At 40.5% G+C, this 15697-nt stretch overlaps 2 protein-coding genes across 2 annotated transcripts; one reads left to right on the forward strand and one right to left on the reverse strand.

Annotated features, from left to right (window-relative positions):
- LOC109850319 lies at positions 590–1240 on the forward strand. The gene has a single exon (XM_020420308.1). The coding sequence runs from the start codon at positions 590–592 to the stop codon at positions 1238–1240; it is 651 nt and encodes a 216-aa protein (XP_020275897.1).
- Positions 3765–7557, reverse strand: LOC109849307 (26S proteasome non-ATPase regulatory subunit 14 homolog). Its single transcript, XM_020419120.1, has 6 exons — positions 7247–7557; positions 6979–7156; positions 5385–5466; positions 4633–4809; positions 4384–4551; positions 3765–4272 (listed from the first exon to the last, which is right to left on the reverse strand). Exons 1-6 carry the CDS (start codon positions 7374–7376, stop codon positions 4081–4083), a joined length of 927 nt encoding a protein of 308 aa, XP_020274709.1. The 5' UTR covers positions 7377–7557; the 3' UTR covers positions 3765–4080.

Below are 15697 nucleotides of genomic sequence, written 5' to 3' on the forward strand. Positions count from 1 at the left end.
TTGGAACAACAAACAAGATGCTACTACCAGGATTTGGAATAGACTAGATATGGCTCTAATTAATGACTCCTGGCTTCATGACTACAATTCAAGCCATGTTGAATTTTTGCCTCCTCAATTCTCTGATCATTCTCCTGCTCTAATATCATTATATGAGGACAATTTCAAAGGGAAAAATCCTTTCAAATTCTTTAACATGTGGACCAAGCATGAGAGATTTATGCCTATAGTTTCACCTATCTGGCAATCTTCAATTGAAGGGCATACTATGTATAAGGTAATCACTAAGCTCAAGCTTCTCAGAAATGCTCTGAAAGATCTAAATAAGAGAAGATTTTATAATATAAGTGAGCAGGTTCTTAGAGCAAAAAGTGATCTGGAAAATATCTAAAGGTTACTCCAAATAGATCCTCTTAATCCTGAGTTTATTAGAAAAGAAAAAGAACAAATCACATCTTACAATAGATTGCTGGAATGTGAGTTATCTTTCTTTCAAAAAAAATCAAGGATTGCTTGGTGTCTTCAAGGGGATAGATGTACAAACTTCTTTCACTCAATTATTAAGAAGAATAGACAACATAATAGAGTGATGGCTTTCTATAACAACATGGGAGATAAAATAACAGATGGGGAAGGTATTGCAAGTGAATTAATTAGTTTTTTCAAGAATTTGATGGGCACTACAGTCTTCACCAATGCACCTGATGTGGACATCATTCAAATTGGCCCCTGCCTTTCAGAGGAACAAGCTAGTTGCATATCATGCCCAGTATCCAAAGAAGAGATTAAGAAGCCTGTTTTCTCAATGTCAGACAATAATGCATCGGGGCCTGATGGCTATAGTGTTGCATTTTACAAATCTTCTTGGGAAATTGTTGGAGATGAAGTTACTTTAGCAATAGAGGAGTTTTTCAAAACCGGGAAGCTTTTGGGAGCAGTTAATTCAACGTCAATCACCCTCATACCAATGGTACAATGCCCTCAAAACCCCTCTAAATTTAGATCTATTTCATGCTGCAACTCCATATACAAGTTTATATCAAAAATACTTGCAAAAATACTTCAATCAGTTATGGGTGCCATCATTAGTGAAGCTCAAAGTGCCTTTGTAAAAGGCAGAAAAATTTCAAGCAATATACTGCTGGCTCATGAACTGGCAAAGAACTATGGCAGAAAGCATTTATCTCCAAGAGCAATGATTAACATTGATATTAAGAAAGCTTTTGACTCGATCAGTTAGGATTTCCTGAAAAATATGCTTCAAGGCCTGGGGTTTCCTAAAGTTTTTTCTGACTGGATTATGTCATGCATCTCATCTCCCAAATATTCTATCTCTCTCAATGGTTCTCTTCATGAGTACTTCAAAGGAGCTAGAGGTTTGAGGCAAGGTGACCCTCTCTCCCCCTATCTTTTTATCATAGGAATGGAGTATCTTACCAGGAGCCTGAATCTGGTAAAGCATGATAGAATGTTCAAGTTTCATCCAAAATGTGCCAAACTCAAAATTACACATCTCATTTTTGCTAATGACCTTCTCTTATTCAGTAGAGGGGATTTTTATTCAGTTCAGAAGCTTCACCACTGTGTCACAAACTTTGGAAAAATATCAGGTCTTGAAGCTAATGCATCAAAGTGTGCTGTGTTCTATGGGGGTGTTGAGGAATCTGTTAAAAATGCTATACATAGAGACATGGGCTATTCTGAAGGAAGCTTGCCTATAAGATACCTTGGTGTTCCTTTGATATGTAAAAGGTTATCTTTCATTGATCGTGCTTCTCTCTTCAAGAAAATAACCACCCAGTTCCAGACATGGAGGAAACATAAAAATCTGTCATATACAGAGAGACTTCACATCATTAAAAGTGTCATTCTTGGTATTCAAGTCTTTTGGACATCTAACTACATTTTACCAATCAAAGTGCTCCAGAGAGTTGATGATATGTGTAGAGATTTTTTATGAGGGAAAACTGATCAGAATTTTAAAACTTCACTGGTTGCTTGGGATAAAGTCTGCAAGGAGATGAAGCATGGTGGATTGGGTGTTTTCTCAGCAACAAGATGGAACATAGCCACAACTTTAAGAATGATATGGTACATTCACATTAACAAGGAGATGTTATGGATAAAATGGATCCACGGCACATATCTTAAAAATAATACAATCTGGAATGTCAATATCAAAACAGGGGATTCTTGGATGTGGAAACAAATCCTTAAAACTAGGGATAAAGCTATTATCAGCTGTGGAGATATTGAAAACTGAATCCAACATGTCAGCTCATGTTACAAGGGATCAAAGGTCAAAATCTCGGAACTCGATACTGTTATTTCCCCTCCAGCAAGCAAAGTACAATGGTATAATACACTATGGGGGAGTTTGAATTACCCAAAGCATAACTTCATCTTATGGCTAGCTGTGCTTGACAAACTGCTCACAAGGGACTGTTTGGTGAGGAGATGTATCATTCAAGCTGGACATTGTTGTTTATGCAACGGGTCTGCTATAGAAACCAGAAATCATTTGTATTTTGAATGTAATTGTTTAAATGTTGTCTGGAATAAAATCATGGACTGGCTATGTTTTAAATGGAGGGCTAGCAACTGGAACTTGGTGATGAACTGGTTCAGTTACAGGCTAAGAGGGAAAGGATTCAAGCAAAAAGTGAAGAGATTGGCTTTATCTGCTACAATATATTGCTTATGGAGGGAGATAAACAATAGAATTTTCAACCATGAAATCAAAAGTGTTGACCAGATAACAAGGGAGATCAAAGTAGATATATTGACAATCACACTCAACAGCTCCATTTCAGCGGAACATAAAGCATGGCTTTTAGCTTATATATTGACAATCACACTCAACAGCTCCATTTCAGCGGAACATAAAGCATGGCTTTTAGCTTTATAAAAGCCAATACTTGTAAATAGTCAACAGCTCCATTTCAGCGGAACATAAAGCATGGCTTTTAGCTTTATAAAAGCCAATACTTGTAAATAGTTGAGCTTCTCCTTTTGTGAGTAGTTGTTTACTTGTGATTTTCTTTCAGCTTTGTTAGTGCTGAATTTTTGAGGTATACATAACTTCAAATTTGGGAAATGAAATAAAAATTTGGGAAATGAAATAAAATTTCTTCATTGACCAAAAAAAAAAAAAAACCTTAATTTTTGCATCATGTAGCCATTCTCACTATATCCTCATTTCTTACCGTCTTAAGAAAGGTAACTGGATATGTCGAGCTTCAATTAGTTGGAATTCCAGGGAAGGATGAATTAGATCCTGGAGGCTGCATGTATACCGTGACCATCTCTTGATCAATTAACAACATAAAGGAGAGGAGGATGAGGGCTTCATCAGATCGATAGATAAAACTTTGGAACCTTAGGCCACATCTCCATCCGAGTTGTCGTTATCCGGCGAATTCAAATGTTTATGCGCATGCAGGATTACAATCGTCAAGTAGATGTCCAGTCCACGATAACTTACAACTTAAAGCATAAAGAGTGAAAAGAACAATCACGGTGCTACAGAAACTCTGTTCTGTTCATGTATTATTAAGCTTGTAGCCATTATGAGAATCAACGACCAAAGTTAGCAGGGGAGGGCCTTTGATAAATCAAGATTTTTGTTGTCAACTACCAGCGTGCTCCCTCAGCACAACAAGCACGCAAAGGGCTGTAGCTTGAACAATTTGCACTGGAAAACTCTTCACTTCCATATCCCCACAAAGGCCGCACAAGACGAGAAACAACTCCTGCATCACAAATTAAGGCTCAATTCATCGTACTATACTACTATGGATAATAATATTACATGACTAGCTTCCAAGCTTGACGAGCTACACATCGAGATTAAACTGCTCGGGGGAAACAGACAACGCACGGATTCAGAAGTGAAAGGAACAAAACATCGATCAGATGAACCAAACATAAGCTTTTTTAAATGAAACTCTAGTAATGTTTGTTAGTACATAATAGATATGCACGACCGCTACTTCCAGATAATTGTGCACACAAATCATGGGGGTGCCGGTTCGCATAAAGAGAATTGTAGAAGATGATTCCCTGCAACCAGAGGTTCCCCTAAAATACAACAGTGTCAAGCATGGTTCCCAGAGTCTGGACTATGTTGGAGGACATGAGATTGGAAACATGCTCCTCGAGATGCTTCTTTGCGTCTTGTCTTCCAACATTTGCGATTGCCAATTTCTCTGGAGGCAACTCATCCTCCTCTTGCACAGCTTTGTTGTATTTAATAGCCAGGTTCAGCATTTCCTGTTCACAATTTCACAAAAGCACAAAAGCCCATTAGCAAAAAGTTCTGCTATGGCTTCACAATTCTAACCAACATCAGAGATATATGATGGATAACTTAGATATGTATACCTGAACAGTCTGCTCATTGGTTTTGGAGTGTGTGTCAAAACGCCGCAGTGTCAACCCATCAGTCCATTTCTTCTTATGAAGGTTCAATAACATCTTTTCTTCAAGCTCATTCTTCCGGTAGTTGATGGCTATAGAGTAGTAGTGTCGATTAAGTCCATGAATCAGGGCCTGAATTTTTTTGTAAGAAAATAAGTTAAGAGAGTGGTAAAAATGAGTAGTCAGAGATAGTTACTTGAACAAGCAGCAGACCTGAATAGATGGTTTGTTCAGATGCCCCAAGTTGGAAGTAGTCTGGCGAGGCTCTTGACCTAACATCATCGTTTGTGGATTGATCAAGCGGAAAGCATCAATGACCACCTTCCCTTTAACACTCTGGATGGGATCAACCACAACAGCAACTGCTCTAGGATTTAAAGCTTCAAAACTCTGCAAGGAGCAAGCAGATATTAAGCTTATCTAAGTCACTAGCCTTACACGCGTGGCAGAGCCATATAGAAAACTTGTCACGAGAACGGTAAAACTAGATCAACTAAAGTTAATTTGCAATAAAGCTTTTACTAAAAACTGAAACCGTGTAACAATAACAGGAAATGGTTAAGTTAGTCATAACTGAAAATCAGTAAATTTTGAGCAAAAAATTTGGTGGACTTGTCTTTCAATGTTATATCAGGGGATTTGTTGTATTGCCAATATCAGTAAAAAGGTAAAGCGTCTATCTAAAAGAAGAACCCTCAGCATGCACGGGATTCAAACTGGTTGTAATCTAAAATATGAAAGAAAACAGGATCATGCATCTGGAGACATGTGGTAAGCACCATAATCTATAAAGATATAATTGCTCCTATCTTTTGTACAAATGAAATCATAACAAGGCAATTTTAATCACGAGGCCAAGATCATTGAACACAAATATGTTAGGACAAATTAAAAGGGGACAACTTTAGTCACGAGACCAAGATCATTGACACAAATATGTTAGGACAAATTAAAAGCGGACAGACCTGTTGGGTATTAATATCAACTCCAGAAAGCCAACAGCCGAAGCCTGGATGCGAATGGTACCATCCCACCACCATTTCTGGCCTGTAATCAAATTTGAGTTTTTATTCATGTTCTAGGAATTAAAAAACCTTAATAAATATAACAAAGAATATAGTAACTTTCATATTCACTTGCTACAAGTTTATAGACAGAAATCACGATCTAATTACTACTCGGACTGGTACAAAATCACCACGGAAAGAAATGCTACCATGTTAAGCATCAACACAGTCCCTACTTCCAATACCTAAAGCATATACCTCAAAAGCTATCACCAGTACCATCCTTGTAGCAGTATGTTGGCATCTACGACAGAAGGTCTTCAATTGAAATGAAACCAAAATCTTTTTCTTTTGGGTTATCCATGTGATAGCATAATTGCAAAATTTCCTTCCCCCTTCTCCTTCAATTATATCCCCATCCAAGTGTGCGTCAAAGTTTGGGATGAAATAAAGAATACAACTTTTAGGAAACAAAGTAACAACAGGTAATTTTGGGAATAACTTTAATCCTTCAAAGTAACAACAGGTGATTACTTCGGAAAGTTCAGGGTTGTTGAGATGACAAACGTAGCTGTTGTGAAGAATGTACTAGGTAAATTGTTATGAAGAACATAATGGACTGACTGGTTTTATTTGTTTACATATCATCAGACACTGTTTATCTGTGACCCACCTGATGACACGATTAGAAGACTCTGAGCACATGTTTTTGGCAAGGAAATCTCCATTCTAGCAGTATCCTTAAGGATAAAGATCCCGCTGTTTGTCCTAATTGAAGTTGAAAGTGAAATGTACAATTTCAGTTATGTCCAAGATGTTGTATGGAACAGTTGGGAATATTCCTCACCTTCTTCCATCACAAAACATTCCTCACAGTTAACCCTACTAATAAAACTTCCCTGACACCACACATATGAAAGGGAAGGTCCTCAAACATTCATTTTCTTGGCAAATAAGGTGAGGGTGCAACAGTTTAAGAAATCTAGGTGACAACTTTGGTTTTTGATGTGAAGTACTCACGATGTTTATAATTCTGAAATCCTAGCTAAAATATGTACAAAGTCAGAACAAAAAAAAAAAAAACCTATACTGTTAATGAATATAAGATGAATATACCCACTCAAAACAAATTGGAACTACAACCTGTCCTCTTGGTGCCTAGCAAATCTTCATCATGCCTATTTCAATGCAAGGGTTCCAAGATGCTAGCCAATTTATGCATGTTTAGAACCTATACATAATCCAATGTAAATGTGGTCACTTGAAATTCTCAACAGTTAATATGAAGCAATTACGGATTGAAAATATAGACAAGCGAATTTCTATGTGGAAGGATTGCATGGACCAAAATATAGATAACCGATTTATGCATTTAAACAAACTGTGCAAGTACATGCAGATCAGAGATCTTGTGAGATTTGGAATAATTACAAGATCTTGGTTTGAACCAAAATAAATTTAGGGTTACTAGCGTCCACCACACCTTGCAAGAGCATCTACGGGTCTTATGAGAAAAATTTGCCCAAATTTTCTTTTTCTTTTTTGAACTCACCTTCCAGTTTGCTTGAGCATATCAAGCATATTGGTCTGAAACACGTGATCAACAGCCTCAACACTAACCCCAGTTCCACTCTGCGGCATCGCGAACACATCCACAACTCGAACCGTGTACTCATCGACAAACTCTCCGAGCATCAGACCCATCACCTCCATAGGAACCCCAGCTCTCCCTACAGTTCAAATCATTCGAAACCCTAAATTTCCAACGGAGAAACGGAACCCTAGATCTAAAAGTTTTAGAGCTTTTTTCTTAAATTTACCGTGCTTGAGCATTTTGAGGAGAGCGAGAGATGAGATGTATACTTGCTCCGATGAGTCGAGGAGAGGGGAGTCCGTCGGAGGGTGGCCCATGCCACCGGCGCCGGAGAAAATACGGTGTAATCTCTCCATTGCTTTGATCGGACAACAAGGACTCTAGTGATCTTGTTGAGCAGAAGAAAGGAGAGATCAAAAACAGGAGAGCAGAAGAAAGGAGGGACAAATTAAAAAAAAAAAAAAAATTTTAGAGAAAATCTAATTTCGCTACAGCAGCCGGAGAGTTAATCCCAGGAGTCGAGGATTCTGAAGGAAGGAAAGAACAAAATGCTCTCTTTGGCTTTTATACGAAGCTTAAACGGGTCGAATATATAAGCGAGTTATCCTAATCCGAACTCAGAGCGGCATGCGAACGGTTAGGGGCTGTTTGGTTGTTGTTGGTAAAATTGTGTATTTATGACACAACTTGGAAAGTTGTTGTTCAGCTCATCAATTTCACTTGTATACTTTTCTTTATTTGTTTTTGATTCAATTGGAATCATAAATTGCTTGTTTGGTTTGTAAATGTAACATTAATTGTTTGTTTGAAAAGTGTAAAAAATGGTCCCTACTCAAATGATCATATTGGTTGGAATTATTTTTTTTTTATTTTTTTCTGACTTCAATGTCAACTTTCTCCTAAAATCATGTCTTTTTTTTTTATGAAACCACTTTACAAGCCACATCAACATATGAAATCACTTTACATTATTTTCACAACTACAAACAAACAATTGAAAGTGAAGAAAGCTGACATTGGGACCCACTTTTTTACACTTTCCATCCTTTTACATGGTAAAAACATACAACCAAACAGCCACTTAGCTTCGGTGTGTTTTGACTACTTTTTGTCAAACCCAACCAAATCGAATTATATTCAAAACCGAATCATTTCGAGTAAAGTCGGCTCGGTACGGTTAGGTTTGGTTAGTTCTGTCTGGGCATTGACTTGTCAAGTTAGAAAAATTTTAGAGAAAATTGCTTCTAGGCCCCAAATTTGAACTTTCAATGTACCCCAACCCCTCCTTTTTTTTAATGTGCTTTAGCCCCTTTTTTTTTTGAAAAAAATGTGCCCAAGGCCCCTCCATCATGATTCCAACTCATGCTAACAGTTGATTAGACATGTCAGCTCATGATTAGACATGTCAGCTGGCTTAAATGCCAAATTTACCCTCTTCTTTCTCATGTCAGCGGATGTTAACTCTTACAGCTAACATGTTAACTTTTATAGCTAACATGTTAACTTTTACAGATATCATGTTAACTCTTACAGATAACATGTTAACTCTTACAGCTAACATGTTAACTCTAACAGCTAACATGTTAACTCCTACTAATGTGCCCACACGAAGTTCCTCGGGATGGCGCAGGTGGCGGAACAGGGGAGGAGACAAAGGGAGACCGGAGGAGGAGGAGGGAGGTGTAGGGGGGGTGCAGCGGTTGGGGAGCTAGGGAGGGCGGGAGGGCAGGAGCGCGGGACGAGGCGTTCGGGGGAGAGATGCAGCGGGGGAGTGAGGTTGGGTGTGGAGGGAGGAGCGAGGAGGTAGGGAGAGGAGGGGAGGGGAGGGAGGCGGCGTGGCTGGTAAGCGAGGTGTGGCGGGCTTAGGGAAGGCGGGGAGGGAGGTGGCGTGGGGGTAGGGAGGTATGGGGCTAAGGAGTGAGGGGGGAGTGGCGGCGAGGGTAGGCGCTGCGCGGTGGGAGGGAAGAAGCACGCGGCATGGGGTTGCGTGGGGCAGGGAGCGACATGTGGAAGCTGGAAGGAGGCCGGCGTGTGAGGGAGTGTGGGGGCTGCGGGGAAGCGGGCGAGGGGAGGGAGCGCGCGCTGTGGGATGGAGACGCCGCGTGTGGAGAGGGCGGTAGGCAGCGCGTGCGGGTGGGAGGTGCGGGAGGGAGACGGAGGTGCGCGTGGCGTAGGGAGGTGGCCAGCGGGGAGGGAGGCGGAGCGGTACGGGAAGGTGCAAAGGCGACCGATACGGATAAAGGAGGACGAGGAGGGAGGTGAATGGAGGGCAAAATCGGAATTTTGGACTGGAGGGGCCTGGACGTAATTTTTTAAAGAAGGAGGGGCTGCAGTACATTATGGAAAGCAATGAGGGCTGCAGCACAATGAAAATTGAGTTTTGGGGCATTGAAGTAATTTTCAGACAAAAGACAATATTCTTCACTCCTTTAAATCTACCGGTCATCGTCTATTCTGAGTTTAAAAGCAAACTCGACAAATCAACTACTTTACAAACTAAATGAAGCCTTAATCATTTAAGACTTATAGAAATATTAGGATGAATTATCTTTTCACCTATGAGGAGCATAAATTTTTAGACAATTATATTGAGATCGGTCGATCTGGTTTCAAAAATTTCAAAACTGATCAAAATCATCAAAGTTCAACTGGTTCGATCGGCTTTTCAGTCCGCACCAAATAGTGCTCAACCATACTTGACACCAAATTGACTAGAAAGTTAGGGTGCACAAAAATAGTCTTTTTAGAGACATCTCATAAAATTGGAACTATTATTGTATTCTCAGTCGCCAAAGTGTAGCCATTTGCCAGGGCAACCAAATTAACGGCCAGGGCAACCAAAGATCTCGTCTTAGCCGACTCGCTGAGTCGAAATCTCCTTAGATCGACTCGAATGGTGGAACTTGACGCCCCTGTTGTCGAAGATGACTCGCTATGAGCTCACTCGACCAGCAACTTAACGCCTTGCGAGGTCGACTTGAAAGGCGTTACTTCTCGGCTAAGCCAAAGGACGACTTCAGCCTCGAGCTTCCCCCACTGACAATGTGTCAGTATCGCATTTAATGCTTGGTAGACGCCATCATACCTCTCGCCCCGATAGCCTTCATAACTCATCAGGCCACTTCGACACCGTCATGCCTCCAATCACCTCGCATTTAATGCCGAGGTGACCTCTTCTCTACTCGTCGGCCGCCACCTGTAAAGTAGGTGCTGATGCAGCAACCACTCTATACTCATTTGTCACCCTACTGTGCTCGGCTGAAGTGACCATTTTACCCTTCTTCTACCAGTATAAAAAGAGGTACTATTCCAAAAATCAGCATAAGCAAGCAATATCTGAGAACTCTTCTCCATTGCACTACACTTAAGAACTCTATCAGTTCATTATTTTCTCACTCAAGCTCATAAACTGATTTGATCGTCGGAGGAACTACAGGGAAACTAAGCTCCTCTCATGAACTGTTATTTGTTTAGACTTCAGCTATTCAACTCAGAATCAGATATTCGGGGAAGGGAGCGGCCCCTAATCAACATCACACCTACCATATACTTGACTATTTGATTATTTAACATCAACGATTTGGCGTCCACCATGGGGCCTTCTTTCTTTTTTGAGAAAGCATATCTGGTTCTGAGAATAGAGCTAACCAGTCTCACCCAGAAGGACCACATCAGAGCTACATTACTCAAGCCCAGCTTGATGAAATAGCTCAGAAGATTGCTCAATCCTTCTAACAGCAACTCGCTACCTTCACTAGCGAGCTCCTCAGCCGGCTTCTGCAGCCGTAGCAAGCAACTTCTGTTGTTCCCCCACCTTCTGAAGACTAGAGATCAAAGACTCATCTCCCCCTCTGGAGTATAGAAAATAGTCTCACCTTGGACTCCTGATGCTACTGCCAAGCAGCGGAGAGATCACGTTGAGTACACGACTCCGCCACCACATCGGTCGACTCGTCCCCAGGAACCTCGCTGACGTCTCTTCTCTAATCCTAAAGTCACCGGCGAGAGTCCCAACCCTAGTCATTTCTAGGATCACATCAGGGGAGCAGTCTCTAAGACTCTCCCGCACCACCGTGCCTCTCTAGTCCCCTCAGCTACCACAGGGGCTTCTAGATATGATCAGGTGTACAAACCAATTGTAGAAGCCATTGAGGGAAGGGAAGCACCCCCTCTCTAATGACCTCATGAACGCCCTACATGAGAAGTTCAAGATGCCTCGCGTGGAGAAGTACAATGGCGAAGGAGACCCTTCGGAGCATGTCCAAAACTACTATGATGTGATGAGCATGCTCCAAGCATCATAAACAATTATCTACTGATGCTTCCCTATTACTCTATCGTGGAGTGCTAAGATCTGGTGGAACACCCTTGAGAAGAAGTCCATCAACCACTTCTAGCAACTCAACCAGAATTTCATCCACCATTTTCTAGCTGATACCAAACAGAAGCTACCCCCTCATGTGTTGATCCAGATGAGGCAAGGGCCCAGAGAAAGCCTTCGAACCTACTTTAAGAGATTCCAGGAGAAGAGGCTGTAAGTTAATGACTCAGGGAGTGCAATTGCTATGTCCATCGTTGTGGCCGGCTTGCATAGCAACGAATTAGCCGACTCACTCGCCAAGAAGCTAGTCGCTAATTATGAGCAGCTGATGGCCAAAACTCATGGATATATGGACATGGAGGATGCACGAACTTACAAGGCAGAAACCAGAGCCACAAAGACCTCCATGGCCTTAACTTCAGCAACAACAGCAGCCGCACTACCAGCACTAGCGACACCTACCGACACTCACAGTAGCATCGGTGGTGACGCCGACACCAGACATCGACCTAGAAGGCCAGCCGCTACAAGGTAGGAGTGGCCGAGGAGGCCCTCGCACGAGTCGACGTCCTCACTCAACAATCGGCCAGACAGGAGAGATTGGCGGATGGATCAAGCACTGAGGCCCGCTGTCACTATCTTCAATACCTCCCTCACAAAAGCTCTCACCATGGTCCAAAAGGAGGGGTATCTCAAAGAGCCTGCTCCTCAGATGAGGTCGATCCCAAGGAGCCAAGATACTCGGTAGTATTGTCGCTATCATAGAGATCATGGCCACCTCACCGATGACTGCCGCATCCTGAAGAGGGATATTGAGGACTTGATTGAGAGGGGATACCTGAAGAAGCTCGTCTCTCAGAGAGACCGAAGGGTGTTAGACCCTAGAGGGGGGTGATTAGGGTCTTATGCTAATCTAATCCGATTAAATACCAATTAAAATTAATTATCAAGTTATCCTAGCAAATATGAAATACCACAAGATATATAAGCTAGGATAAGTAATGCAAACAAAAAGATATATCCTATATGATGAATATGTATATATGCAAGGATATATAAACTAAGGGTGATATAAACATAAACAAGATAAACAAGATAGTGGATAATGTGAACTAAGAGCAAATGACAAAGGCGATATAAACAATAGGCATGAATGTAAAAGAACGCCAATGACAAACTCAAACACACGATATGATCACGGAGTTCAGACCTTCCGTCCTACGTCTCCGCTCCCCACTCCCGGGGAGCCGAATAACGTTTACCCCTCACAATTTCTCTCACGGAGTTCAGTCCCCACGACCTACGTCTCCGCTCCTCACCTCGAGGAGATCTCCACTCACACTCTCACAATGTGGCTACACTCCACCCTCACAATACGGTTTTCTAGCTAACCGAAAACTCTACAACACTCTCAATTAATAACAAATGATTTGTTCTCTAATACAAGGTGAGAACTCAATTAAGCACCACTCAAAGTTACAATCTCTCACCACCCAACTATACTATGTATGAAAGATAGCATAAGCTCAATGTGGGTGTGTGTAAACAATGAGTGAAATCAAAATCAAAACTAAACTCAATTAAAATCTAGCATATAGAAATTATAAAAAAAAAAAAATAGCTAGAAATGAGTTTAGAGATTCTTCTCTGAATAACAAGATGGAGAGATGGAGATTTGAGGCTCAAACAAGAAGATAATCTCCTCCACTTGTGAAAGCTAAAACTGCTTTAAACCAAACTCTTAAACAAGCTTAAAACAAGCTTAAAACAAGCTTAAACCCTTTTTAAAACCCTTGTTAAAAACTTCTTAGCTTCCTAAAAACTGAGATCAAAGAGGGTTTTTATAGCCTCCAAAACCTCAGACCAAAACCCCTTACAAAAAGACCAAAAAACCATCTACAACGGCTCTAAAAAAAGCCGTTGGGACTCCAGCGGTCGACCGATGAAAATCGCGGTCGACCGCGAACAAGGTCAGAAACTCAGGAGACATCCGGAGAGTTCGTCGGTCGACCGGCGGAAAATTTCGGTCGACCGGCGGTACTGTAGCAGGTATATCCGATTTTATAAAATCGGTTAAAATAGTAAAACAGCTCCAAAAATTATGAAATTTTGAGGGAAGGTTTTAGACATGTATAAAAACATGTTAGAGAAATAATTTATGAAAAATCATTTACCAGTTGAGAGAAATAAATGTTTGAACATAGAAATACAGTTTCTGAAAATCTACTGTGATACACGATTTTGTAAAATTAATTAGGCACAGTAAATCAACTCCAAAAATAGTAAAATTTTGAGGAAAATTTCTAAACATGTAGATAAACATGTCAAAGAAAGAATTTCTTGAATATCACTTCCCATTTATGAAAACTCATCGGTTTTGTAAAAACATGCACGAACATGCACGAACGAAAACGTGAATTTGTAAATTCCTTTAAACATAACAAATCAATTCCAAACTTGATGAAACTTTGAGAAATGTTTGCAAATGATATTTTGAACATGTTACAAAAAGAATTTTCCAATTTACATTTCCCAATTGTGAAATCTCATTATTTTGCAAAAGTGTTCAAAACATGAAAACCCAAAACCATGCATGTATACAACAACGTTGTTTGTCTACAATACATAGGAATACACAAACACTAGACAAACAACATTAGTAGTAAATTTTTTGTAAATCATCATCAAAATAAGAAGGCCAACAAAGGGAAGCTGCCCAGCCAAGGAAGATGTTTGCGTCGAAAATCAATTTCTTTGTGGAATCCATTATAACTCGTGAATGACAAGTAGTTACAGATATAATAAATATCATATCCGAGTCGGCTAAATATCCATATTGGTATTATAATTTAACCCTATTTGCCAAGAAGGTATTTTAAATAAAAAAATCGGCGTTAAGGTATTTTAATTGATTAAAATTACCAATTCGGTCCTTTTTTCTTGTCGGCGATCACTTTTCCGGCGAGAACTCGTCACGTGCGTGGCACGTGATGACTTAATCTGTATAAATACCCATATTGATATTTTAATTTAACCCCATTTGCCAAGAAGGTATTTTAAATAAAAAATCGGCATTAAAGCATTTTAATTGATTAAAATTACCAATTAGGTCTTTTTTCTCGTCGGCGACCACTTTTCCGGTGAGAACTCGTCACGTGTGTGGCATGTGATGACTTAATCTGTGTTTTAGCTGATGATGTGGCTCGGTTTGCTGATGTGGCTCGGTTTTAGCTGCTGATGTGGCTTAATCACAATTTAAGTCCAAAACGAACCAACCTGAACTCTAAAAATTTCAAAACAAAGATCAAACTTCCACGCATTCACTCCAGATCTCAGTTCCAACTCAATTATCTTACCTTTGCCGCTAACAGAATCAGCCAAAACCCCCGATTCCAGGAACTTCTAGAAGAAAACGCCATGGGAATTCGGAGAGAAGAGAGTGAGAAGACGAAGATCACTGCAGACTAGATTGCCGCCGGCGCGGCCATGGATCGATGCAAGAGAAAGATGTTCTATTTATACGGTAATTTCTCCACGAATTTTTCGCTAATTTTTTTACCAATTTTAGAAATGGGGGATTTTAAAATGCATCGACTCTTATTCTTCCTGCCACTACCACGTCAGAAAACCGGTTGGATTAAAATGCACGTGACCTGTTCTTGCCGGAAAAGTGGTCGCCGACAAGCAAAAAGACCTAATTGGTAATTTTAATCAATTAAAATGTCTTAACGCCGATTTTTTATTTAAAATACCTTCTTGGCAAATTGAGTTGAATTAAAATACTAATATGGGTATTTATACAGATTAAGTCATCATGTGTCACGCACGTGACGAGTTCTCGCCGGAAAAGTGGTCGCCGACGAGAAAAAAGACCTAATTGGTAATTTTAATCAATTAAAATGCCTTAACACCGATTTTTTTTATTTAAAATACCTTCTTGACAAATGAGGTTGAACTAAAATACCAATATGGGTATTTAGCCTATCCGATGTGAACGTGTGAGAAGATGGCGTGGGGACCAGGAGCGTAAGAGAAGCACGTGAAGCCCAAGCCACGTGAATTGAAGATATCGCTTTTAACCGCTGGTAGTTATCCCATCTCATTTCCGCGTGAGGATGTGAACGGAGCCCACGACCCGATATCTCCTCTGCTATATATAGCCTTTAATTGGTCTCTATAGGGTTTTGAGCGAAGGCAGAGGGGAGAGAGAAAACTCTTTTTGGCGGCTGGGTGCAGACAAGAAAAGGCAGCGCAAGTTTTTTGAGAAGAAAAATTTCAGAGGCTTTTCGGCTGTAGCAAGGGTTTGTGCATCCTCCTTTGAGAGAGATTTTGTGAGAGATTAGAGAGTTAGTTTGA

Source organism: Asparagus officinalis, chromosome 7 (genome assembly GCF_001876935.1).
Source record: "Asparagus officinalis chromosome 7, Aspof.V1, whole genome shotgun sequence".
NCBI classification, from domain to species: domain Eukaryota; kingdom Viridiplantae; phylum Streptophyta; class Magnoliopsida; order Asparagales; family Asparagaceae; genus Asparagus; species Asparagus officinalis.

What these genes read in the sequence shown, in the direction of transcription:
- LOC109850319 (XM_020420308.1), top strand. Translation starts at nt 590, where the DNA reads ATGGCTTTCTATAACAACATGGGAGATAAAATAACAGATGGGGAAGGT.
- LOC109849307 (XM_020419120.1), bottom strand. Translation starts at nt 7,376, where the DNA reads ATGGAGAGATTACACCGTATTTTCTCCGGCGCCGGTGGCATGGGCCAC. An exon ending in TTGATATTAATACCCAACAG is followed by an intron (nt 4,810 to 5,384) that starts GTCTGTCCGCTT and finishes TGCTCCTTGCAG; the next exon opens with AGTTTTGAAGCTTTAAATCC. An exon ending in TGAACAAACCATCTATTCAG is followed by an intron (nt 4,552 to 4,632) that starts GTCTGCTGCTTG and finishes AAAAAAATTCAG; the next exon opens with GCCCTGATTCATGGACTTAA.